The sequence below is a fragment of the Eublepharis macularius genome, chromosome 4 (assembly GCF_028583425.1).
Source record: "Eublepharis macularius isolate TG4126 chromosome 4, MPM_Emac_v1.0, whole genome shotgun sequence".
Lineage (NCBI taxonomy): Eukaryota > Metazoa > Chordata > Lepidosauria > Squamata > Eublepharidae > Eublepharis > Eublepharis macularius.
In genome coordinates this window covers 181,430,588-181,457,647 of record NC_072793.1, presented here as the reverse complement: position 1 = coordinate 181,457,647, position 27,060 = coordinate 181,430,588, and the positions used below count along the sequence as shown (strand labels likewise).

Here is a 27,060-nt window from a genome sequence, read left to right as displayed (position 1 = left end):
GTCCCAAAAATCACGGCTGGGGTCAGGCCATGGGTGTGTTGAGTGGGTGGGAATTAAAGAAAAGATATAATGACCTTAGTTAGGCTGGTTTGTGTTTACAGAATTGGATGCAAGCTTTTAAGTAACATAGTAAACCTCTACAAACAAAAATACATCAAGTAGATACAGTCTGTGCAAATACATTTTCCATGTATTTCTGGGACAAAATGTGCAAGAAAGTTCAGTAGATAGTTGCACAATCAGTTCAGTTTTTTAAATATTTAATTGGATTCAATCAACACAAGCCCAGTTCTGGGCAACGTCCTGTGGTTGTATTTCTTGGAGGCTTTCAGTGTCTTACATGTCAGAGGCTGAAGAACAGGATAATGCCATTTTTCTTGCCACCTGTTTGATGTCTGGTATTCATTGGCTCAAAGGGCTGGCAGGTGAGATTCTGCTTTCTTTCTTGAACACTCGGGAATGGGAATGGATTATCCAGGGGGCAACATTTTCCTCTTTCAGAGCTCCCAGATGTCCTTTGAGGAAGTAGCCGTGTTCTTCTCGGAGGAGGAATGGGCTCTCCTGGATCCGGACCAAAGAAAACTCTACTGGGAAGTGATGCAGGAAAACTACGAAACCCTGGTGTCTCTGGGTAAGGAGCCTTTCTCTTTTATCCCAACTACAGAATAGAAGGGAGGGGAGGGAGCTGCATCCTCCTTTGGCCCTCTTTGATTTCAGGACTCAACGTTCATTGGCCACAGAGGAAAGGTTGGAACTCCCACCCCTGGGGATATTACAGTCCGTGAAAAAGAAAACATTCAATACATTCATGCTGAAATCTGTTGATGAAGAGGGCTCTGATCAAGAGATATGGACAATATTGGATTAGGTTCATGCTAGCAAATCCCTGCAGTCCATATTTCCTTCTCTGGTCTTTGTATTTTGACATGGATTGGCTCTGCAGGAGTCCTCTCCTTGTGTGATTGAAGCTGATGGGAGGAGAGAGGAACTGGTCTTCCTAAGGAGGGGCCCTTGTTCCATGGCAGAGCTCCTGCTTTGCTTGTTGAAACTCACTGGTTCGACTCATGCCAATTGGAAAGGGGTTTAGAGAGGAGGGCCTTTGACTGCAGGGCTGGGAAAGGCCCCTGGCTCAGGCCCTCTGCAGGCAGACCCCCCCCCCCCCGCCCTTGGTTGGAGTGGAATCTGTGAGTTTTCTGTTGCATCATAAAGTTGAGGAGCAAAGAAATGGGTGCCGGGCAACAGATGCTGCCACCAGGTTCCAAGTGATGAACGGGGATTTTTGAGTCAGAACTGCTTCCCCTTGTAACATTTCTCCTGTCCCTTGTCCAGCTGAGAGCAGTGGGTGCCAAGCCAACCTTGGGCCAGCCCCATATTCACAGTATTTCAACTGCAGATTGATGAAACTCACCCCGATACATTGGAAACTTCAGAAGATAACACCAAAGGAGCCAGTTTGGTTTAGCGGTTAAGAGTGCAGGACTCTAATCTGGAGAACCGGGTTGGATTCCCCACGGCTCCACTTGAAGCCAGATGGGTGACCTTGGACCAGTCACAGCTCTTTCAGAGCTCTCTCAGCCTCACCCACCCCACAGGGTGTGGATAATAATAACATGCTTTGTAAACCGCTCTGAGTGGGTGTTCAGTCATCCTGGATATAAATCGAAGGTAGTGATGATGATGCTGGTCCAGTCTGACATGGCTACCCATTGGCTCGCTGTGCTCCTGTGTTTTCTTTTGAGTTCTGCTTGCCAAAGACGAGCAACTGTCCCTTCTATGCGGTATGTACTTCGCTTCTGCCCCCTGTGCCTCCCCACCGGGGACCCAAAGCAGCTGACGTGGTTCTCTTCTCCATTTTATCCTCGCGTCTCCTCTGAGAGGTACGTTGGGCTGAGAGATGGTGGCTGGTCCGAGGTCACCCAGGGAGAATCCAGGGAAGTGTCCCGGGGATACAAAGCAGGTCTCTGAGGTAATACTTAGACGTTCTAATCGCTGCCCTGCCCTGGCTCTGAGAGCTCCGGGAAGGGGCGGTTGAATCCCCTTCGTCTTATTTTCGAGCTGCCGTGTCTGGGCTTCCTTCTCACGGGCCATCTCCAGGAACCCCCTCTCCATTTCTTCCTCTTTCCCAATTATTATAGAGGGGCGCCGTCTCACCTCTCGCTTTGCTTGCCGGCTCCATTAGCCTCAGTGACTGCCATATTATTTTGGTTGGGGTATGCTCATTTGAGACATTTAACAGTATTTTGAATACTGAGTGAGCAGTTCTGACCGAGGTTGCCATCCAGGAGGGGGCTGGAGATTTCCCTAAACTAGCAGTTATCTCCATAGTAAACAGACCACTTCCTCTGGAGAAAATGGCTGCTTTAGAGGGAGGACTCTTATGGCCTTATGCCTCACCCTCTCTAGGCTCCACCCTCAAATCTCCAGGAACTTCCCGAAATGGAGTTGGCAGCCCCAGCTCTGCCTCCAGACAAAAGAGTCCCATGAATACTGGATGAAGCAAAAACCTCAGAAATCATCTTTTCCTGGCAAACTGTAGGCAAAATTAAAGATTTATATAACCCCTGTGAGGTAGGTTAGGCGGAATATGCATGCCTGACCCAAGGTCAACCGTCCACTTTTAGTGACAAATGGAGAATCGTTTGTGAACCTCCTAGATCCTGGAGAGGTCCTCTAACCACTGAACTTCACTGCCTATGTTAGCTCAGGAACATTCTTAAACCTCCTTTGTTTACCAAAGGAGGGGATAGTGTTCTGTTTTCTTTCTCTGGGCTGCCAACGGGTGTGTGTGTGTGTCATTTTTGAGACCCTTACCTTTATTTATTGACGAGTTATGCCTGCCATAGTCAACTGTAGCTTCTGCTGGAAATTCAGGGTGGGGGGAGGTGCTGGAAATTAGCTGGACCTCAGTGGCCCAATTACCTTCGTTTGGAGCATAGCAAGTCCCATCTCCATCCTGAAGCAAGAGGCCAATTTTGAGGCCCCTCTCTTTATCTTTGGGTGAGCTCTGCCTGCCTGCCCCGGACGGCCATTGCATCTGAAGCATAAAGCCAAGGGAGCTGAGGTTTGGGGAGATTGGGTGGTCTGGGATGTTGCGATTCCTTTTGTGTTTTGCCCTGTGTTTGATCTTCAATCATCCCAAAGCTAGTACCCAATTTTGAGGACATCTAGCTTTATTTTCTGAGAAGTTATGCTGACTGTAGAAGCCTTTTATTCACATAGACTAGCAAAAAAGCCCGTTGTGGGGGAAAGGGCAACGAGCTCTAGAAAGGGGAGGGCGGCCAGGCAGGCAGGCATTCCCCCCTCCTCTGTCTCTGATCCCAGCCACTGAAGGAGGGGGATGGGTATAGCCACCTGCTCGATACCTGAACTCAGCCATATGAAGGGGTGGTGGGCTTTGCTACCTGCTCCACACCTAATACAAGCCAGGATAAATGGGGCCAGGCATTGCCTCCTGCTCCATTCCTGATCCCAGACGAGTGAAGGGGAAACTGGCATTGCCTCCTGCGTGTCTGATTATGGCTGGGTGAAATGGAGACAGGCATTACCTCCTGCTCCAAGCCTTATCCCAGCTGGGTGAAGGGGAGTGGGTCCTAATACCATCTTGGTTAAGGCAGGAGGTGGGCAATGTCACCTACTCTGCTCCTGATCCCAGCTGGCTGAAGTGGGGCGGGCATTGCCACCTGCTCTGTTCCTAATAGCTGGGTTGAAGTGGAGGGTGGGCATTGCCACCTGGTCTGCTCTTAATATCAGCTAGGTTAAGATGGAGGTGGGCATTGCCACCTGTTCCGCTCCTATTACCAACTGGGTGAAGGCAAAGGGCTGGCATTGCCACCAGCTCCTGTCTGGATCCCAGCCTGGGCTTCCTGCCATGGCAGGACCGTCTTGTGGTGCACCAGGGTAGGAAGTGAGTCGTCTTGAATACGCTTACTCCGTTATATAGTAAGAGATTGCGTTTAACAACTGTTCTCTGGGTGGGTGGGAAAGAGTTTCCTGCATTTCCTGTAGATTCTTTTCTTACCATCATAGTTTTTTTTCAAGCAAAGGTGGTTCCTTCTTTGTAGCATTACAATTTTGATGACTAGCATGTTTACAGATGGGCAACTACAGGGAATTGGGTGGGCATCTCATTTTGTTTTCGCCTCCTACTTCCTATTTCCCTTCCCTGAAAGCCTCCGTACCCTTCTTCCTTTTCCTGATTACTTCCCTCCTTACCACCCATTGGCCAGCCTACCTTTATCTGTCACAATCCATATGCAAAAGAACCTCCTCAGGATACAGTGAAGCCTCCCTCAATTAGCATTCCACACCCTGGGAAACTCTTACAGGATGACTCAGCCCAAACCCACCTTCCTGAGTAGATACAAATGACCTGCCAACATCTTTTCCGCACTGTGACACTGAGAGATCTCTGTCTTTTGGTGCTACACCTCTGAAGATGCCAGCCACAGCTGCTGGCGAAACGTCAGGAACTACAATGCCAAGACCACGGCGATACAGCCCGGAAAACCCACAACAACCAAATATTATGGGATCTTGAAAGGGGAGGGTGGGCAGGTGGGCACTGCCTCCTCCTGTGTGACTGATCCAGGCTGGGTGAGGGTGGAGGGTGCTCATTGCCACTTCCTCTGAGTGAAAGCACGGGACGGACATTGCCACCTGCTCGGTGTCTGATCCACGCCAAGTGAAGAGAGGCAGGAAAGGCCACCTGCTCTGCTCCTGATCCTGGCTGGTGAAGGCGGGAAGTGGGCATTACCTCCTGCTCCATAGCTGATCCCAGCCATGTGAAGGGGTGGTAGACATTGATCTAGGCTGAGTAAAGAAGGGGGGCATTGCGGCTTGCTCTGTGCTTGATTCCCGTGGGTTGAAGGGGAGCCTGACATTACCACGTACTCCACTGTCTGAAGTGGCCGCTTCCTGCACCACGCCGGATCCCAGCCGGTTGAAGGGGGGAGGTCATTGCCACTTGCTCCGCTCCCAATCCCAACTGGGTGATGGTGGGAGCAGGCATTGCCACTTGCTCCGCTCATGATCCCAGCTGGTTGTTGGAAGGGTGGACATTGCTGTCTGCTCTGCCCTGGTCCCAGCCGGGTGAAGGCGGGTGGTGAGCATGGCCACCTCCTCCACTCCTGATTCCAACTGGGTGAAGGCAAAAGGTGGGCACTGCCACCTACTCTAGTCCAGATCCCAAGTGGGTGAAGGCAGGTTACAGGAATTGCCACCTTCTCCATGCCTGATATTTGCTGGATGAAGCGGGGAGCAGGCATTGTCTCTTGCTCTTTGCTTTATACCCTGCTGGATGTGCGGGCATTGCCACCTGCTCCTGTTCTGATCCAAACTGGGTGAAGGGGGGCTGGGCATTACCACCTACTCTGCACCTGATCTCAGTTGGGTTAAGGCAGGCTGTGGGCATTGCCACCTGCTCTGTTCCTGATCCCAGCTGGGTGAAGGAGGGGGGTGAGCATTGCCTCCTGCTCCCTTCCTGAACCTGGCCTGCACTGCCTGCTGCCCTGAGCTCTCTGGAGTTCAGGCTGCCCTGCCTGGGCTTCCCTCTGCAGCAGCACCCTCTGGTGGGGCACCAGTATAGGAAGTGAGTTGTCTGGAACATGCTTACTCTTTTATATAATAAGATGTTTATACACATTGCTTCTATTTATTGGGGAGGGAGGAATAATCCCCAAGTGATTTTTTTTAAAATAATGTTTTCAGATTATTTATTTGTGTAAAAAAGAAACAAAAAAGAAAGCAAAAAAGAAACAGCAAGGCAAAACCAAACACCAGTCCTACACAGTGCCAGAAAATCTATACATAAGTGTCAAGCCCGGCGGCGCCCCCCAGTGGTGGTGACGGCGGGTCCTGGCGGGCTGACTCCGGCGGGTCCGTCCTGGGGTGATGGGTTGGCTTGGTGGGGACACGGGTGAGCGGGTCCCCTCCCCTGGCTGCCTCAGAAAGGGCGGCCCCTGTCTGTACCGGGGGTCTCCGGACAGCAATTGGCTCCACCCGGTCAGCTGTACCTTGGCTTCAGGGCAGTCTGACCTCACCTCTTCTCCTCGGCTTGCCAGGGAAGCCCTCTTAAGTACCCTTTGGCTCATTTCAGCCCCACCCCCTCTCCCATGCTCCTCCACCCACAGTCATCCCCACCACCTGGGCCAGGTGCGGCCATACCTGCTGGCCCCACCCGGTCCTAGCCCATTGGCGGGCTCCATGGATCCCTCCCGCCTCCCTGGCCCGACTGCCCTCCCTCCTCCTGACTGGCGGCGGGCCGGGCCGCTCCTGGCCGCGCTCGGCCTGTTCTGTTCCCGCCCGAGGGCTGGGCTGGGCCTGGTTGGCCTCCTTCCCTCCCCCTCCCTGCCGCCGCGGGGCGGGGTCCGGGCTGGCCGAGAGCGCCTGCGCCGGCGTCTGGCCGCCTGGCCCGGGCTGGCCTGCCCCTGGCCTTCCCGTTGCCTGTGCCCTGCCGCCGCGGCTGCAGCGCTGGCCGCCACCGATGCCGCCGGGGCGTTGCGCCGACGAACGGCCATCCGCCCGCATGCTCGACCGGCAGCCGGGCGGGCGCTTCGGGGAAGGGCGGGCCGCCTCGTGGGCCGTCGCGCCTCGCGCCTTCTCCCCCTGTGCTGCCGTCCCCCTGGTAAGCGCCGGGGGGTGATAGCGGGGGACGGTTGGGCGTTGCTGCGGGGGCCGGGGGGGCGTTGCGGGAGATGGGTGGGCGTTGCTGCGGGGGCGGGGAGCCGTTGCGGGAGACGGGGGGCGTTGCTGCGGGGGCGGGGGGCTGCTGCGGCGAATCCGAGGCCTCCGGGCCGGGCCTCGGACAATAAGCGTTTATAAAAAATCCCTAGATACCTAAAAATAATTCCCCATGCATTGTCTGTATGTGATATTTTCAAATGTTGATAAGTCTATAAGTTCTAACACAAAATTAATATGAGTAATGACTTCCTCCCAGAAGGACCAAATAACCAGACATGTGCAGAGCATATGATCTAGCTCACTAGACTGTTGTTTCTCCACAGTCTGGCACAGAGGGTGGCGCTTGTAGACCAGGTGTCACCACATTATCCTCTAGTATGTGGTGTCCTTCAGTAGGTGAGTCTCTCCCCTATGCTGTTTTATATCTATATGCGCCCCCTCACCCAGATGGTGGTAATTACTGTTTGATCTGGTGTCTTAAATCTGCTTTATTGTATGTTTATATTGTTTTTATTGGATGTTATTATTCTGTAGTTTTACATTGTGAACCCACCTGGGACTCTTTATCAGAGGGCAGGCTAAAAAAAAACAAATAATTGCACCTGAGGAGCATGTGGCAATGCGGGGCATGTGGCAATGCGGAGCAAGTGGCCCCTGCATTCACCCAGCTGGTATCAGGACCAGAGCAGGTGGCAGTGCCCACCCCGCTTCAACCAGCTTTGATCAAGAATGAAGCAGGTGGCAACACCCACCTCCTACCTTCACCCAGGCAGAATCAGGCACAGGGGAGGAGGCAATGACCTCTCCCCCCTACACCCAGCTGGGATCAGGTGTGGAGAAGGTCACAATGCCCACCCTTCTTCACCCAGCTGGGATCAGGCTCAAAAGAAGCAGAAACGCCCGCAACATTCACCAGGCCAAAATCAGGCATGGAGCAGGAGGCAATGCCTGCCACCCCTCACCTGGCTGGGATCAGGCTTGGAGCGGGTAGCAATGCTTACCCCATGCATTCAGCTGCCTGGGATAAGGTGCAGAACAAAAACAAAGAGGGGCGATCCCACAGGAATTCCACACAATACGTTTTCAATTCCCCAATTTATCAATTAAAGTACAAGCGCTACTTAATTTATCAGTGCATACAATAATAAAAATTGAACAATCATTTCATATCAACATTACAAAGTATATCCTATGCAATAATAGCAGCAATGAAATATAAGGAGCAGATTACAATCCATATGCATCCTATACATATCCGGGTATGCTGAAAAGTACATGCAGAAATAGCCATCCATTTGTGCTAGGTTTGGGATAAGGTGCAGAGCAGGATGCAATGCCCACCTTCTCTTTTCATGGCTGCAAACAGGTGCGGAGCAGGTGAAAATACCTGTCCCTCGTCACCCATTTGGGATCAGTCACAGAGCAGGGGAAAATGCCCACTGCCACTTCACCCAGCCAGGATCAAGAGCGGATGTAGGTGGCCATGCCCACCCCTCATCACCCAGCCAGGATCAGGAGAAGAGCAGCTGGCAAGGCTTGCCCCCGTTCTCCCAGCCATTATCAGGTGCGGATTAGGAGGTAATGCCACCCCCCTTCACTCAACTGGAATCAAGAATGGAGCAGATGGCAATGCCTACTCCTAGTTACACCCAGCTATGTTCAGCTATGTTCAGGTGCAGAGCAGTCGGCAGTGCCTGTCCCTTCACCCACCCTGGATCAGGAGTGGAGCAGGTGGCAATGTCCCCCCACCCTGGAGGATCAGGCAAGCAGCCCATTGTATTTTTTCCCACAACCAGCTTTGTTGCTAGTCCTACTACATAATTGAGTAAGCGTATTTCAGACAACTCACTTTATACCCTGGTGCACTGCTGTGGAGGAAAGCCCAGGCGAGGCACAATGTCCCTCTAGAAAATGTGCTGTGACAGGAAGGCCAGGCGAGGATCAGAATGGGAACAGGTGGCAATACCAGCTGCCCGCTTTCACCCAGCTGGTATTAGCAACGGAACAGGTGGCAATGCTCACGCCCACCTTAACCCAGCTAATATTAGGAGTATAGCAGGTGGCAATGTCCACCCCTGCCTTAATCCAGCTGATATTAGGAGCGGAGCACGTGCCAATGCCCGTCCAATGCCTTAACCCAGCTGGTATTAGGAGCGAGTGTCACGGGCTGGGCCAGCCCAAGCAGGGTGGTGCAGGTCCAAACCTTGATACCAAGTCCAGAGGGAGTTTCAGGAGCCAAAAGCCAAGTCAAAGCAGTGGTCAGAGCACAAGCTAATGCCAGAGTTGAGTCCAGAGTCCAAGAGCAAGGTCAGGCACAGTCCAAGGTCAGTTACCGGTAGTGTCAGGTCCAACAGTAGGCACGGGCAAGGTTCACGGAGCACGGAGTGGTTGCAGACAGTAGAGACGTTGCTTCCATGCCTGGCTGTTGCTCCTGACTGGCTTTTATAGCCAGGCATGGTTTTCAGCCAGCTGCTGGGGCTCCATCCTGAAGCTACTCATCATCACCCTCCAGCAGCTGGCGTTGGCTCAGGAGACGAGCACTGCGCCGTCTCTCCTGCAGCTCCAGTCTCTGGCGCTGTCTGCGGCGTTCTCTGGGTGTGGGTGAACCTGGGGGGGTGGAAGCCTCTGGCTGGGCTTCCCCTGTGGTGCTGGCAGTCCCTGACTGAGCTTCCCCTGTGGAAGTCCCTGGCTGCACTTCCCCTGTGGTGCTGGGGCTGGAGAGTACTGATGGCTCTGCTTCAGCTGCTGGCTGTAGGCTCTGATTAGCCAACAGCTGTGGCTCCTGATTACCAGCCTCTGCTGAGTCAGGGCTGGCTGCATGGAGCTCCTCTTCTCCTGAGGAGTCCTGGCTGGCTACACGAAGCCCCTCTCCTCCTGAGGAGGAGTCCTCACTCTCACTGAGCCCAGGCTGGACCATGACACCATCCCCTCCCTCAGGCCCCCCTCCATTCCGCGGGCCGGGTTTCCGGGGGTAGGCCCTGTGGAACTGGCAGATGATGTCCAGAGCATGGAGATTACTGGCAGGCTCCCAGGATCGGTCTTCCGGGCCATAACCCTTCCAGTCGACTAGATATTGCAGCTGTCCCCGGCGGCGGCGGGAGTCCAGGATCTGGGCAACTTCATATTCTTCTTGCCTATCAATAAGCACTGGTGGGGGAGGAAGTGGCTTGGGTCTCTGTGGGTCCAGGGGCAAGGCAGGAATGAGGAGAGATCGATGGAAGACCGGGTGGATCGGGAGCGTAGGAGGCAAGTGCAGTCGGAAAGCCACAGAGTTGACCTGGTCCGTGATGGTGAATGGGCCGATAAATCGGGCATCCAGTTTTCGGGATGGTCTCTGGGTCCGTATGTGGCGGGTTGAGAGCCAGACCTGATCTCCCACCTTCAAGGGTTCACCGGGTTGGCGCTTCCGGTCTGCAGCCTTTTTGTATGCCTCCTTGGCCTGTTGCAACTGCTCGTTCAAGAGTTGGTGTAGAGACTGGAGTTCTTGGAGGTAGTCATTGGCAGCAGGAACACCAGTGGAGGGGGTAGTGCTGGGGAAGAACCGAGGGTGATATCCATAGTTTGCCATGAAGGGTGTTTGTTGGGTGGACGTGTGCACCGCATTGTTGTAGGCGAATTCGGCCAGGGGGAGTAGGGCCACCCAGTTATCTTGCTGGTAGTTCGTATAGCACCTCAGGTACTGTTCCAGGGTTGCATTTGTGCGTTCAGTTTGCCCATCGGATTGGGGGTGGTGCGCAGAGGACAAGTGGACCTGGGTGCCGAGGAGGGTATGCAGGGCACGCCAGAACCGGGAGGTGAATTGGGCTCCCCGGTCTGTGATCAGATGGTCGGGTATACCATGGAACCTGAAGACGTGTTGTAAGTAGAGCTGTGCAGTAGCCGGGGCTGTAGGAAGTCCGGGACAGGGAACAAAATGAGCCATCTTAGTGAACAGGTCCACCACCACCAGGATACAGGTGTGACCTTTGGAGCAGGGCAGGTCAGTGATAAAGTCCATGGAGATAAATTTCCAGGGCCCCGGAGGTGTAGGCAGGGGCAATAAGAGTCCAGATGGTTTCTCAGGGTGGTCCTTGGCCCGTCTGCAGGTATCACAGGTGCTCACATATCGGGCCACGTCAGATTGAATCCGGGGCCACCAAAACTCCCGGGTCAGTAGGTGGGTGGTTTTGTGACGGCCGAAATGTCCAGCAGGCTTGGCATCATGTGCCAGTTGTAGTACTTCGGTGCGCAATGGGCCTGGGGGAATATAAACCCGACCCCGCTGGGTGAGCAGGCCATGTTCTTCCCCAAATCCAGATGCATTTGGGTGTGAGGACATGTGGAGGTCCTGGAGCTGCTTCTGGGCGAATGAGTCCTGAAATTGTTGCATGCGAATTCTGGCAGAGAGTCCCGGGGTGGTTTGGACGGCTGCAAGAGCTTCTGGAGGTAATATGGTGGTCAGGGGATGTTCCTCTCCAGCCGGTGAAGCGTACTCCGGCTTTCTCGAGAGGGCATCAGCTCGTTTATTCTGGGAGCTGGGCACATAGGTGATTTTAAAGTTGAACCGGGAAAAGAATAAGGACCACCGGATCTGTCTCTGGTTCAGGCGACGAGCTGTCTGGAGGTGTTCCAGATTTCGGTGGTCTGTGAGTACCTGGACCGGGTGTCGTGCCCCCTCAAGGTGGTGCCGCCAAACCTCAAAGGCTGCCTTGATGGCGAGCAATTCCCTCTCCCAGATGGTATAGTTTTTCTCTGCTGGGGTGAGCTGGCGGGAGTAATAGGCGCAGGGTCGCAGAGGGCTTGAGGATGTCTCTCGCTGGGACAGTACAGCCCCAATCGCGGTGCTAGAAGCGTCCGCTTCCACAGTGAATGGCAGCTGGGGGTCTGGGTATCGCAAGACCGGTCCAGCAGTGAAGCAGCCCTTCAGGGCTTGGAAAGCTTGGTCTGCTTCAGGAGTCCATTGGAATGGCACCCGGGGCCGCAGTAGCTGCGTCAGTGGTACAGTGGTCTCGGCAAAGCTGGGGATAAACTGGCGATAATAATTGGCGAAGCCCAGAAAACGCTGCACATCCTTTCGGGAACGGGGGGCTTGCCAAGTCTGTACGGCCTCAACCTTCCTGGGGTCCATCTGAATCCCCTGGGGTGAAATTACATGGCCAAGGAATTCCACCGTCCGGAGGTGGAAGGCACACTTTTCCAACTTGGCAAACAGACCATGTTGCCGTAGTCGCTGAAGCACGGTTCGTACATGCTGTGGGTGGTCTGCAGGATCCCGGGAATAAATCAAGATGTCATCCAAATAAATTATGACAAACTGATCCAGGAGGTTGCGAAAGATGTCGTTCATGAACCTCTGGAACACAGCTGGTGCATTGGTCAGCCCGAACGGCATTACAAGGTACTCATACTGTCCATATCGAGTACTGAAAGCTGTCTTCCACTCATCGCCTTTCCGGATACGCACTAGGTTATATGCCCCCCGAAGATCAAGTTTGGTATAGATCTGGGCTCCCTTCAATTGCTCTAGCAGGTCGGCGATCAGGGGAAGTGGGTACCTGTCTCGGACAGTGATTTTATTCAGGGCCCGGTAATCGTTGCATAACCGGAGTTCCCCACTTTTCTTTTTGACGAATAATACAGGAGCGGAGGTGGGCGAGGTGGACGGGCGGATGAACCCCCGCTGCAGGTTTTTGGCAAGAAAATCCCTGAGTGCAGCCAGCTCAGGCTCTGTCAGTGAATACAGGCGTCCCACCGGCAGGGGTGAGCCTGGAAGCAGGTCAATGGCGCAGTCATATGGTCGGTGGGGGGGAAGTTGGTCCGCTCCCTTCTCCTCAAACACATCCTGGAAGTCCATATACAGTTTGGGCAGGGTGGACGAGGTTGGTGCAGCTGTGACCGTGGCCAGGACCGTAGGCTGGGTCAGGTGCGGACATGAGTCCCGAAATTGGAGGTCCAGTTGGCCCCACCTGATGATGGGGTCGTGGAGGCTGAGCCAGGAAAGTCCCAAGATGAGGGGGAACCGAGGTGTACTCGCAACGTCGAAGCAGAGCTTCTCCTGATGCTGCTGGATTCGTAGCGTGAGTGGCTGGGTCTCTTTGACCACTGGGCCAGAGCATAGCGGGCGCCCGTCAATGGCTTCAACTATGGTGGGTGCCTCCTTGGACTGAAGAGGAATTTTGTGCTGGGCTGCGAAGTGAGCATCTATGAAACAGTGGGAGGCTCCCGAATCTATCATGGCATACACAAACAGGACCCGGCTGTCGGGTAAGCAAAGCTTCACTGGCACCAAGAAAGGTTCAGGATGGTCGTCGGAGGCATTGGCCACCCCAACCAGTTGCTTTACAAGAGGCTGCTCTCGCCCTGTAGCGGAGATTTTCTTCTTTGCAGGGCAGCTGTTGGCATAGTGGCCTGCCTCACCGCAGTACCAACAGAGGTGGTGGGCCTGGCGTCGCTCCTTTTCCTCTGGGGGCAAGGGGGGGCGAGGCCCCCCTAACTGCACAGGCTTACCCCTGTCTTCAGGTGAGGCTCTGGACGGAGGCCGATGGCGCAATGCATGGGCTGTTTTCCTGCTCTCCAGTCTCCCCTCGATTCGTAGGCATAGGAGAATAAGAGCCTGCAGATCCACCGGCCTTTCCGATCGAGCCACTTCATCAAGAACTTCGTCGGACAGCCCTTCCAGGTACTGATCCACTAGGGCTGCCTCGTTCCAGTTCAGGTCCTGAGCCAGTAGCTGGAAATCTGTGGTATACTGAGCCACAGTCCCATTTCCCTGGGTGAGGGCACGGATTTTCTGGTTTGCTTTGATGGCTTTCAGAGGGTTGGCAAAGACGGCGGTAATGTGAGCCACGAAGTTTGGAAAGTCCCCCAGCAGAGGGGATTTAGCCAGTAGCAAGGGTGTGGCCCATCTTGCTGCCTGCCCCTTTAACAGGCTGAGGATGAAGCCAACTTTGACTTTATCCGTGGGAAAGTCTCTGGCCCGGAGTTCAATGTACAACTGGCACTGGGCAAGAAACGCTGGGAATTCTTCCACATTGCCCTCAAAACTGTCAGGAGGCCTCACTGGGCATTTTGCAGGCAGAGGTGCAGCAGGGGCAACAAGAAGAGTAGCAATCTGCTGCTGCAAAGTCACCAGTGCTTGGGTTAATTGCAGCACCTGGTCCTGCAGCATTGCCAGGCTTCCCGGGGTGGGCATCACTGCGTCCATGCCGGGAAGTGTGGTGGAAGCAATCTGTCACGGGCTGGGCCAGCCCAAGCAGGGTGGTGCAGGTCCAAACCTTGATACCAAGTCCAGAGGGAGTTTCAGGAGCCAAAAGCCAAGTCAAAGCAGTGGTCAGAGCACAAGCTAATGCCAGAGTTGAGTCCAGAGTCCAAGAGCAAGGTCAGGCACAGTCCAAGGTCAGTTACCGGTAGTGTCAGGTCCAACAGTAGGCACGGGCAAGGTTCACGGAGCACGGAGTGGTTGCAGACAGTAGAGACGTTGCTTCCATGCCTGGCTGTTGCTCCTGACTGGCTTTTATAGCCAGGCATGGTTTTCAGCCAGCTGCTGGGGCTCCATCCTGAAGCTACTCATCATCACCCTCCAGCAGCTGGCGTTGGCTCAGGAGACGAGCACTGCGCCGTCTCTCCTGCAGCTCCAGTCTCTGGCGCTGTCTGCGGCGTTCTCTGGGTGTGGGTGAACCTGGGGGGGTGGAAGCCTCTGGCTGGGCTTCCCCTGTGGTGCTGGCAGTCCCTGACTGAGCTTCCCCTGTGGAAGTCCCTGGCTGCACTTCCCCTGTGGTGCTGGGGCTGGAGAGTACTGATGGCTCTGCTTCAGCTGCTGGCTGTAGGCTCTGATTAGCCAACAGCTGTGGCTCCTGATTACCAGCCTCTGCTGAGTCAGGGCTGGCTGCATGGAGCTCCTCTTCTCCTGAGGAGTCCTGGCTGGCTACACGAAGCCCCTCTCCTCCTGAGGAGGAGTCCTCACTCTCACTGAGCCCAGGCTGGACCATGACAGCGGGGCAGGTAGCAATACCTGCTTCCCTTCAGCCATCTGGGATCAGGAGCAGAACAGATGGCAATGCCTGCCCCCCCCATCTTCACTCAGCTGGTATTAGGAGAAGAGCAGGTGGCAATGCCCACCCCACTTCAGCCAGGAGGGATCAGGAGCAGAGGGGATGGCAATGCCCGCCCCTGCATTATCCAGCTGGTATTAGGAGCGAGGTAGGTGGCAATGTTCTCCCCCTTCAACCATCTGGAATCAGGAGCAGAGCAGGAGGCAATGCCCATGCCCCCACCTTACTCAGCTGGTATTAGAAGTGGAGAAGGTGGCAATACCCACCCCCAGCAATACCTATCCCCTGCCTTAATCTAGCTAATATTAGGAGCAGAGCAGGTGGCAATGCCCACCCCTGCCTTAACCCACCTGGTGTTAGGAGTGGGGTAGGTGGCAGTGCCCACTTCCCCTTCAGCCAGCTGGGATCAGAAGTGGCAATGCCTGCCCCCACCTTACCCAACTGGTATTAGAACTTGAGGATGTGGCAATGCCCACCCCCACCTTAACCCAACTGGTATTAGGAGTGGGGCAGATGGCAATACTCACCTCTCTTCAGCCAGCTGGGATCAATAACAGAGCAGGTGGCAATGCCCACCCCCCACCTTATCTAGCTCACATTAGAAGTGGAGCAGGTGGCAGTCCCCACCCCCGGCAATTCCCACCCCCACCTAACCCAGCTGGTATTAGGAGTGGAGCAGGTGGCAAAGCCCACCCCCCTTCATCCAGCTGAGATCAGGAATAGCAGATGGTAATGCCTGCTCCACTTCACCTGTCTGGAATCAGGAGGGGAGCAGGTGGCAATGCCCACTCCCACCATCACGCAGTTGGGATCAGGAGTGGAGCACGTGGCAATGCCCACTCCTTGGCTGCATTTGGCTGGGATCAGGTCAGAGCATGAGGCAGTGCCCTTCTTCCCTTCACCCAGCCAGGATAAGGAGCAGGGAAGGTGGCAATCTACGAGAATAAGTCACTGAGCAGGCGGCAATGCCCTTCCCATTTTCACCCTGCCGGAATCAGGCACCAAGTAGGCCGCAATGCCCGCACCCCCTTCACCCATCAGGTATTAGGACCGGAGTAGGTGTCAATAACTACCCCTCGCCTTAACACAGCTGGAATTTGGAGTGAAAAGTAGAACAAGTGAATAACACACAAGTAGGAAATAATGCTCAATCACTAAAAGTTATCACAACAATATAATAGAGTAAAAAACTCACCAGTACCAATCAAGGAATCAAATGTATCATCATCAAAATGTCATGCACCAACAAATAATTCCATGCACCTAGAAGTGTCCACATGGGGAACAATACAACAACCAATAAAGGAAGATATTCATCAGGTCATTATCTTTAAAGTCAATAAATAACATCAATAAAGACAGTAATTAGTATTCTTCTTTAGAGATAAAGTGTTGACGGTGAGTTGCAGCTGTATGAGTCCACAATGCCCAACAATGCAACACTCAGTTACAATAAGATATTCAACAGGTGAGAACGGCATTTGAGATTCATTGTGATTGTACTGACTTTGACTATTTGGATGGACTTGATTACAGACGTACTGAATGATTATTGTTGGGGTGGATATACTTTTCCCCTGAGGAGGTTATGAATATGAAACTGCGGTACTAAGCCGGCACTGCACATCGGGCATCGTGGATCTATACAGCTGCAACCCACCATCAACACTTCATCTGAAAAGAGAAGAACATTTATTACTGAGATATTTATTGACTTTTCTCATACTTACCTGTTGAATATCTTTAAACATTTGGATCCATTCCAAATTTCACAATCAAAATCTCCAATGCAAAATAGTCTGGAGAAGGCACGTCATTCAGCCAGGAGTTTATGTCCTTCTTGGAGTTTTGATCCAAAAGCAAAGCCCAAATCCAAATGCCAGTATTCCAGTGGCTCTGTGTGGGGCGCTTGCCAACAATTCCTGCTCAACAAACAATCCACCAGGCTTCCCGTCTCCAAAGATGATGATGTTGTATTCTGCCGTCTTTGTCCCTAACCACCTCTGTTACTGTGTATCTTAGATCTCCTTCTGTATGGTTCTTACGAACAAAATGGGAAGTGAGGGGAGCTTCCTCTACCCTCTGTCTAATTTTGGATTGATGTCCCTGTGTCCTAATCCTCACTGCACGGGTGGTACTGCCAATGTATATTTCACCACACGGGCATTCTATAAGACATACCACACCTGGAATGCTGCAGGTAGAAAACGTCTTCAACTGAAGATGTCCATTGGATTGCTTAAGTATCACCACGTTACCTGTGATTGCCAACCTGCAAACACTGCAGTGGCCGCAGTTGTGATGACCTCTGGGGAGTTATCTCTCCTGATTCTGTGGCTGCATGTCTGAATGTACCAGTTTATCACGAAGGCTATACATGTGTCTATAACCTACCCTGGGTGGGTTGTGACAACATGGTAAATGGGCAACTAAGTGCCCATGCTGTTTAATAATCTGTTTAATGATTTTGGTACTCTCGCGGGTTTTTGCTTCTTCCAGTTAGGGTATTAGGAATAGGGATGTGCATTTCGGCTTTCTGAAAGCCGAAAGAAAGCCGAAACAAAAGTGTTTCGGCTTCTTTCGGGTTAGCCGAAACGTTTCGGCTTAGCCGAAAGAAAAAAAGCCGAAACGTTTCGGCTTTCTTTTGGCTTTCGGCTTTTTCAATGGGAAAATGCCTCTGGCGTCTTCCCGGACGTATGGGGGAGGCATTTTCCCACCGAATCAGCCCAAAATTGGTGGGGACCTTCCTCTAACTCCTCTCTACAAACCCCCAAGTTTCAGACCGATTGGACTTTGGGGGGCCATGTTATGGCCCCCCAAAGCAGGTCCCTCTATCCTCCCATAAGAAAGCGAAGGAGCATCTTCTTCATTATTTCCTATGGGGAAAAAATGAAGAAGCAGGATTCCTTTGCCAGGGGTGGCATTTTGCATGCAAAATGCCCCCTTACCCTCAGGGGCCCTTCTCCCACCCCTCCTCCCACCCCCCACACAGCAGGGGGGAACACCAAAGGGCATGGCAGCAGTATCTTACACAAAAATAACACAACTCACTTCACATTAAAGAATCACCCCAAAAAATTTCTGTTAAAAGCACTTTATTTCTTTAACTACTTTAGGTTACACAGTAGGAAGGCACAACAGAGCAGGAAAGCAGTGTACTACACAAAAATAACACAACTCACTTCACATCAGAGAATCACTCAAACACAATTGCTGTCAAAAACGGTGAAGTGGGTTGTATTATTTTTTGTAGTACATTGCTATCATGCCCTGTTGTGCCCTCCTACTGTGTAACCTAAAGCTGTTCAAGAAATAAAGTGTTTTTGAAAGGAATTGTGCTTTTGTGATTCTCTGATGTTAAGTGAGTTGTGTTACTTTTGTGTAAGATACTGCTGCCATGCCCTTTGGTGTTCCCCCCTGCTGTGTAACCTAAAGCTGTTCAAGAAATAAAATGTTTTTGACAGGAATCATGCTTTGTGATTCTCTGATGTTAAGTGAGTCATGTTATTTTTCTGTGTGGGGGACTGCTGGTGTAATGTGTCATTATGCTTTGCCTACTTGTACTTTGGAAGGGAGAAAATATTTTTTTAAAAACTTTAGTTTTGTGTTGTTCTTGTTTTATTCTTTGTTGTGCACTTGGTTCCCATCATAGGGAACAATGGGGCTGGCTGGCCAGCCATCTCTGTAGGTGGTGGGGGAATTTGAGGGAGGGTGTCTGTGGTTCAGGTGCTCTTTCACAGGGACCAGGTGGCACTCAGAAGTGTTCCCACCATTGTGGCACCCCTGGGCTGTGCAGAATTGCCCAGGGAAAGAGAGTTTAGAAGTTCCCAGCATAGGGAACAAAGGGAGAGGGCTGGCCTTTGCCAGCCTGTCCCTGGGGTTATGGTGGGTGTGGGGCAGCTGGGGGTGGATTTGGGTCTGTGAGGGGCTAATGTTGGGATTTGGGCCTGTGTGTGGCAGCTGGGAGGGAATTGGGTTTGTGTGGGGCTGTAGGGGGTGGACTTTGGGGGCTGAGAGCACCTACTTGGGGAGGCCATGAAATGCCCCCCCAAGTGGGAGGAGTCTGAGCCTTGGTGGGGGGTGGGAGGAAGGGTGGGAGAAGGGCCCCAGAGGGATGGGGGGCATTTTGCATGCAAAATGCCACCCCTGGCAAGACAAGCCTCCCCCAGCTGTCAGTGGTAGAGATGAGAGCAGCTACTTGGGGAGGCCATGAAATGCCCCCCCCAAGTGGGAGCAGGCTGAGCCTTGGTGGGGGGTTGGGAGGAGGGGTGGGAGAAGGGCCCCTGAGGGTAAGGGGGCATTTTGCATGCAAAATGCCACCCCTGGCAAAGGAAGCCTGCTTCTTCATTTTTTCCCCATAGGAAATAATGAAGAAGATGCTCCTTCGCTTTCTTATGGGAGGATAGGGGGACCTGCTTTGGGGGGCCATAACATGGCCCCCCAAAGTCCAATCGGTCTGAAACTTGGGGGTTTGTAGAGAGGGGTTAGAGGAAGGTCCCCACCAATTTTGGGCTGATTCGGTGGGAAAATGCCTCCCCCAGACGTCCGGGAAGACGCCGGAGGCATTTTCCCATTGAAAAAGCCGAAAGAAAGCCGAAAGCCTAAACGGCTGGCCGTTTCGGCTTTCGGCTTATTCGAAAGAGATTCCTCTTTCGGCTTTTGGCTTTCGGCTTTAGCCGAAAATTTTTGGCTTGCACACCCCTAATTAGGAGCAGAGCAGGTGGCAATGCCCACCCCCACCTTAACCAAGCTGGTATTGGGAGTGGAGCAGCTGGCAATGCCCACCCCCACCTTAACCCAGCTGATATTAGAAGTGGAGATGGTGGCAATTCGCACCCCCTGCCATAACCCAGTTGGTATTAGGAGCAGAGCAGGTGGCAACACCCACTCCCCTTCATCCAGCTGAGATCTCGTGCAGAGCAGGTGGCAATGCCCCCCCTCACCCAGCTGGTATTCAAAGCAAAGCAGGTGGCAATTCCCACCTCCACCTTAACCCAGCTGGTATAAAGAGCAGAGCAAGTGGCAATGCCTGCCTCCCCTTCATCCAGCTGGGATCACAAGAAGATGGAGATGCCCATCCCCACTTTAACCCAGCTGGGATAGAAGTGCAGGACGTGGAAATGCCCGCATCCACCTGAACTCAGCTCGTATTAGCAGTGGAGCAGGTGGCAATTCCCTCCCTGACCATAACCCAGGTGGTATTAGGAGTGGAGCAAGTGAAAATGCCCACCCCCCTTCGCCCAGATTGGATCAGGAGCAGAGCAGATTGTAGTGCCTGCCCCCTTCACCTTTCTGGAATCAGGAGCAGATCGGGTGGCAGTGCCCACCCCGGCCATCACCCAGTTGGGATCAGGAGTGGCAAAAACACCAACTACCACAAGGAGGCAGTATAATTATCTAAAAATACTTATATAAATTTTTATGTATATTTCAGGCTATGGGAAGTTTTTAGAAATTTTAAAGTGCAAAGTGCAACATGTGAATGATACAAAATCTACAAGGTCATAAACCACAATACATATTCAGTCAATGGACAAGTCATTCAAATTATAAACACTCCAACTGCTGAGAGAAACACTTATTGTTTTCCATATGTCCTTTTCAAAGAGCAGACCATTCTCCAAATGGAAAAGGAGCTGTGATCAATCTTCAACAACAGCCTACGGGTCTTACGCCAGCTGATTTTCAATTCCTGTTTCACACAACAAACTTCTTCACAGGCATGATTGAACAAACTATAAAAAAGATACAATACAAATATGTAATGGTCGGAAATTATTAATATGAATGTAACAACACCGTGTCCTAGCCATATAGTCACTGGTCTCTCACAAGCCTTAATCATAACACCCAGTTGGTAAGATCTGACGGAGCAATGCCGTGTGACTCACCAAACACTAAACTCTTATATAACCAGCCAATTAAAGGGGCAGTGAACTCTTGTGTATCCAGCCAATTAAAGGGACGGTAACCACAAATAAATCATAGTGAATGCAGCTACAATCTAATGACAAAGTCTGTAAGTTATCCAATATTTAAGTACACCATCTTATCAGGAAATAATCTATCCGGACCATATACAAATGACAAAAAGGCACTTAAAAGGAGCAAGTTATTTACAGAATACAAATTGATTTTACAAAAAACAAGAAAATTCCATTTCATGATTCAACCCATAGGGGAGCAGGCAGCTAAATTAATAAATACATTCTGTTTCCAACTGTAATAATTTACGTGAACAATCCTTTTTTTTTTTTTAGAAAAATTTTTATTGGGTTAGAATATTATTATTTTTACATTACATTCAATTTTCCCCAAATTTTTCATTTCTAACCCCCTCCCTTTCCCCCCCTTTTGTTGACTTCCAACAGCTTTCCCCCCCTCTGTCCCTTTTCCCTTACTTCTATTAAATTCCTCTATCTAAAACAGATATGCATTCTCCATTATATTAAGCAGTACATCTTTAACTCCTTTACTTACTATACACCCAAACTGTACGTCCTTGGATAAACAATTTATCCCCTTTTCCCATTCTGAATATTTCTATATATCATAAACCTATATATCATAAACCATAAAAATTTCCCACATTTAAATCAAACAAATCAAACAATTTGATTTGTTCTCTATATGTTACTCATTTCATCTTTTTATGGTAATTCTATATAGCTCATCACATAGTCAATCAATTTAACTCTTCTGTACATTCAGTTTGGTGCATATAAATCTTATCAAAGAAAGAAAATATTGTTAGTTACTCAATCCTCATGTTTAAACCTTATCATTAATTATTCTCTATCAATGTTCTATCAATTAACCTATACATATCTATATATATATATCAATCTATTAATCTAACTGCTTATAAGTTCACTTTTCTCTTCCTCCCCCGGTAAAGTCACCCCTCTCTTTTATACTTATATTATACTTCAGTAGTTCTCAAACTGCCACAGTTTTCCTCCCACCTCCCATTTCTTCTCCAGATGTTGTTTCAGCTTCTCCCAGTCCGTGTTAAACTGCCCTGAGTCCAGATCTCTCAATTTTCTCGTCATCTTGTCCATTTCAGCCATATACAGCAATTTGTAGATCCAATCTTCAATAGTTGGCACTTCTTGTACTTTCCATTTTTGCGCATACAAAAGTCTAGCTGCTGCTGTCATATAAAATATCAACGTCCTATGATGGGCTGGAATTCCCTCCATTCCCAAGTTTAGTAGCAGGAGTTCTGGGTTCTTATTTATTTGAAACTGTAAAATTTCACTCATTTCTCTTATTATTTCCCCCCAGTACTGCCTAGCTACCTCACACGACCACCACATGTGGTAGAGGGAGCCCTCATGTTTCTTACATTTCCAGCATTTATTAGAAGTATTCAAGTTCCCTAGCGCAATCTTCTTTGGTGTCATGTACCAACGATAAATCATTTTGTAAATGTTCTCTTTAATATTAGTACATGTCGTTATCTTCATTGTAGTTTTCCACAAGTATTCCCATTTACGTGAACAATCCTGTTGGGGTTTCGAATCCAAAGAGAACAGGACAGATACTTTAATATCTCTAGCTCCATGATGAGGTTCCAAAAAGTGGGCTACAGGTGGTGCCTCTGTTACTGCATTTCTGATGCGCGAAATGTGTTCCTGCACTCTGATTTTCAAAGGTCTTTTGGTGCTGCCTATGCACACTAAAGGGCATCCACATTGGATAATATACACCACATTAGGTGTCCTACAGGTGGAAAATTTGTCAGCAAATTTCTTTTGTATCCTGGGTGCCCCAGTTGTGTTAGCATTGGGATCAGGAGTGGAGCAGCTGGTAATGACCACCCCACGCTTTCACCTGTCTGGGCAGGAGGCAATGCCCTTCTTCCCTTCTCCCAGCCAGGATAAGGCACGGAGCAGGTGGCAATGCCCAGCTCCTTCAGTCTATCGGAATAAGTCACTGTGGAGACAGCCATGCACACCGCCGCCTTAAGCCAGCTGGTATTAGGAGTGGAGGAGGTGGCCATGCCCACCCCCCACCTTAACATAGCTGGTATTAGGAGCGGACCAGATGGCAATGCCCACCCCACTTCTGCCAGCTGGGATCAGGAGCAGAGCAGGTGGCAATGCCTGCTGCTGTAACCCAGCTGGGATCAGAAGTGAATCAGGGAGTAATGCCCTCCTCGCACATTCACCTGGCTGGGTTCAGGTGCAGACCAGGAGGCAATGCTCTTCTCTTCACTCAGCCGGGAGAAGGAGCAGAGCAGGTTGCAATGCTCACTCCCTTCAACCTACCAAAATAAAGCACTGATCTGGTGGCCAAACCCAACCCCTTCACCCATCTGTAATCAGGCATGGAGCAGGAGGCAATGCCTGTTTCCCCTTCACCCGCCTGCAGTCAGGAGCAGACCAGGTAGCAATGCCTACCCCCCCTTTACCCGGCCTGTATCAGGTGGGGAGCAAGTAGCAAAGCCCACCACCCTCTCACGTGACTGAGATCAGGCGTGGCACGGGAAGCAATGGCCATTTCCACTTCACCCAGGTGGGGTCAGAAGCTGAGCAGGTGGCAATGCCCGCCCCCCCTTTTCCTGGCCTGTATTAGACATGCAGCAGGTAGGAACCCCCCCTTCAAGTAAAAGAAATCACGTGTGAAGCAGGAAACCTTCCCCCCCTTTCACCAGCCAAGATCAGTGATGGAGGAGGAAGGAATGCCTGCCTATCTGGCCTCCCATTTCTAGAGCCTGTTGTATTTTTCCCCACAACGGGCTTTGTTGCTAGTGATTACATATGCCTGTAATTATTTCAGGCTCCTGGATCTCAGTGTAAAAAGTACTATACTCATTTTACTTGCTAACAGATATTTTTATCTTTTTTATGTCCAGCTTTTAAAAACTTGATTTCTGTCTCTCTCTTACAGTTGCAGATGTGAGGGCGATGGCAAGTGAGAAGGAACAAGGAAGGGCAGTTGTGGAACGAAATGAAAATCTGGATGGAGAAGCAAAACCAGGGGATCAAGTGGTACCAAAGAAGCAGCAGAGAAGCAAAAGGGAAGCAAAACAGAAGCAGAGGAAGAAATTGCTTGCCCATCAGAGCAGGAAGACACCTGAGGACCCAGGCAACGATGAAATGCAGAAGAGAAAGAGAAGGCATAAGGGTCACTGGAAAGCCAAATCATTGAGATGTGAACTCAGACTTGAAATATGTCAGAACATTTCAACATTCTGGAAAAGATATAAACGCTCAGAGTGTGGAAAGACCTTTTTCCAGAATAGCAAGTTGGCTAAACATCAGAAGATGAACATGGGCGAGAAGCCATATAAATGTTTGGAGTGTGGGAAGAGATTCTCTTTCAATAGACTCCTAACTGTCCATCAGAAGGTTCACACAGGGGAAAAGCCATATAAATGCTTAGAATGTGGGAAGAGCTTCTCTTATAAATGTAACCTACCTAGACATCAAAAGCTTCACACAGGGGAGAAGCCACATAAATGCTTGGAGTGTGGAAAGAGCTTCTCTCAGAATAGCCACCTGACTAGGCATCAAAAGGTTCACACAGGAGAGAAGCCATATAAATGCTTGGAGTGTGGGAAGAGCTTCTCTGAATCTTGCCACCTAACTAGACATGAAAAGCTTCACACACGGGAAAAGCCGTATAAATGTTTGGAGTGTGGGAAGAGGTTCTCTCAGAAAGGTACCCTAACTAGCCATCAAAAGCTTCACACAGGGGAGAAGCCATATAAATGCTTGGAATGTGGGAAGAGATTCTCGCGGAAAGGTACCCTAACTAGACATGAAAAGGTTCACACGGGGAAGAAGCCATATAAATGCTTGGAGTGTGGGCACTGCTTCTCTCAGAATACGTACCTGACTAGACATGAAAAGGTTCACACGGGGAAGAAGCCATATACATGCTTGAAGTGTGGGAAGAGCTTCTCTTTCAATAACCTCCTAACTAGACACCAAAAGGTTCACACAGGGGAGAAGCCGTATAAATGCTTGGAGTGTGGGAAGAACTTCTCTCAAAATAGCAGTCTAACTAGCCATCAAAAGGTTCACACAGGGGAGAAGCCATATAAATGCTTGGAGTGTGGGAAGAGCTTCTCTCAGAACAGCTCCCTAACTGTCCATCAAAAGATTCACACGGGGGAGAAGCCATATAAATGCTTGGAGTGTGGCAAGAGCTTTTCTCAGAAAGGCTCCCTTACTAGCCATCAAAACATTCACATGGAGGAGAAGCCATATAAATGCTTGGAGTGTGGGAAGAGCTACTCTCACAATGGTGACCTCACTAAACATCACAGGATTCACACAGGGGAGAAACCATATAAATGCTTGAAGTGTGGGCAGCGCTTCTTTGAATCTTACATCCTAACTAGACATGAAAAGGTTCACACGAGAGAGAAGCCATATAAATGCTTGGAGTGTGGGAAGAGCTTCTCTGAATCTTACCACCTAACTAGACATGAAAAGGTTCACACGGGGGAGAAGCCATATAAATGCTTGGAGTGTGGGAAGAGCTTTTCTCAGAAAGGCTCCCTTACTCGCCATCAAAACATTCACATGGAGGAGAAGCCATATAAATGCTTGGAGTGTGGGAAGAGCTTCTCTGAATCTTACCGCCTAACTAGACATGAAAAGATTCACACGGGGGAGAAGCCATAAAAATGCTTGGAGTGTGGGCAGCGCTTCTCTCAGAATACCTACCTGACTAGCCATCAAAATGTTCACACAGGAGGGAAGTCATATAAATGCTTGGAGTGTAGGAAGAGCTTCTCTTTCAATAGCCGCCTAACTAGACACCAAAAAGTTCACACAGGGAAGAACCCATATAAATGCTTGGAATGTGGGAAGAGCTTCAATGATAGGAGCAACCGTACTGTACAACTCAATAAGCACACTAGGGAATAGCCATCCCACCATCATCTAATTTTGCCTTCTTTGTTTCATGAAGTGTTTGATAGTAGCTTTCCTTGACTAGGATCATCTATCTTTCTAATTCCCTCCTTATTCTCCCCTCCATCCTTTCTCTTAACATCAAACAAACTTACATACTACCCCTGGTGAGCAAAACGTGCATATTTTTCTCTCTCCTCCCTTAAGGCACCTCATGTTCAGTCTCCCCATAGTATGTGTAGTTTTACAACCCCACACCATAAACAGTCCTCTTAGGTTGTTCTAATCTAAAACTTCCTTGCGGGCTAATTTCTTCCCATCTTCACCGCCTGAAACAAGTCATTTCCTTCATGTTCTTCTATGTTCCAAATTTCAATTCCCAAAGCAATTTGTCACAAGCAAAAAATGAAAGGACATCTCTTGCAATCGGCAAAAAGATTATTTCAACCGCAGCTTGACTGAAGGTGTATCTCCTTCAGCACACAAAAGTGTTCACACGAGGGTTGCCGGATGGCCAGTTCTGAATCAGTTTGGCATTATATTGCGTATATATTGTCCATTATATAGGGTACCCAGAGCTAAATTCTTGGCCAGAATCCTATCAGTCACAAACATATTCTGAAATAGAGAAGATTGTGTTTTTGTTATCTGATATTGATAATCATGTGTCCTATAGAGTCTCTCATTTCGCACTCGCAGCCAAAAAGATAAGATCTAAGGTGGTACTGAATGAGGCTGTTTCGTGATCCCTGGGATTGTTTGGCATACTGTACTGTTTTAATTCATTTTAATTAACCGCTACAAACTGTGATAATGGATTTAACTATTAGTTGATGTTTGGTAAATTGTGACGGCCAATGGCTATAGACAATAAACTCTTTGGAACTTTGGTAAAGAGGGACACTTCCAAGAAATTGAGCCTCATGCTGGACTTCATCACTTCAGGCCTGTGTGGTGCCACCTGGGAGTGGATTAAACTCAACAGAATTGACTTCTAAATAAATTTGCTTCGGGTTGGGCAGTAAATCACAATTTTTTTTTGTAGAGAAGAAATTCTGAACATTTTTTAAAGGGGGGTTTAGACAAAAAATTAGAGGAATAGGGAAGCATTCTCATCCCTTTTATCTCTGCGCTAATAAAACACAAAACTGAATGCGATCTTTGCACTAAGAGCGGGCCCTTTGAAAGGCTCTGTACAGGCTTCATTGTTCAGTCTTTAGAACAGGGGGAGGGAGCCCTGGACACTTGTGCCTAAGAGCAGCACACCAGAGCATTTGGCCTATGTTGGCTGGCTCTCTGGGCTTTTTTGCACACCTTGTTCCTGACTTTCTTAGCACTCGATCCACAAACAGTAGAAGATTGCCATGCACCAGTCTTTGCCCCCTCCTGGGATGCAATATTAGCACCTTGTCCGGAAATGTGGTTGTGTTATTCTGAGAGCACATTTTATCCACCCACAACAGCACCAGGGCTCATTT

At 50.2% G+C, this 27,060-nt stretch overlaps 1 protein-coding gene across 1 annotated transcript; it reads left to right on the top strand.

Annotated features, from left to right (window-relative positions):
• The first annotated feature begins 485 nt into the window (after nucleotides 1-485).
• On the top strand, nucleotides 486-26,477 carry LOC129328292 (zinc finger protein 260-like). The gene is made up of 2 exons (XM_054977255.1): nucleotides 486-631; nucleotides 23,607-26,477. Exons 1-2 carry the CDS (start codon nucleotides 511-513, stop codon nucleotides 25,349-25,351), a joined length of 1,866 nt encoding a protein of 621 aa, XP_054833230.1. The 5' UTR covers nucleotides 486-510; the 3' UTR covers nucleotides 25,352-26,477.
• Nucleotides 26,478-27,060: the final 583 nt, after the last annotated feature.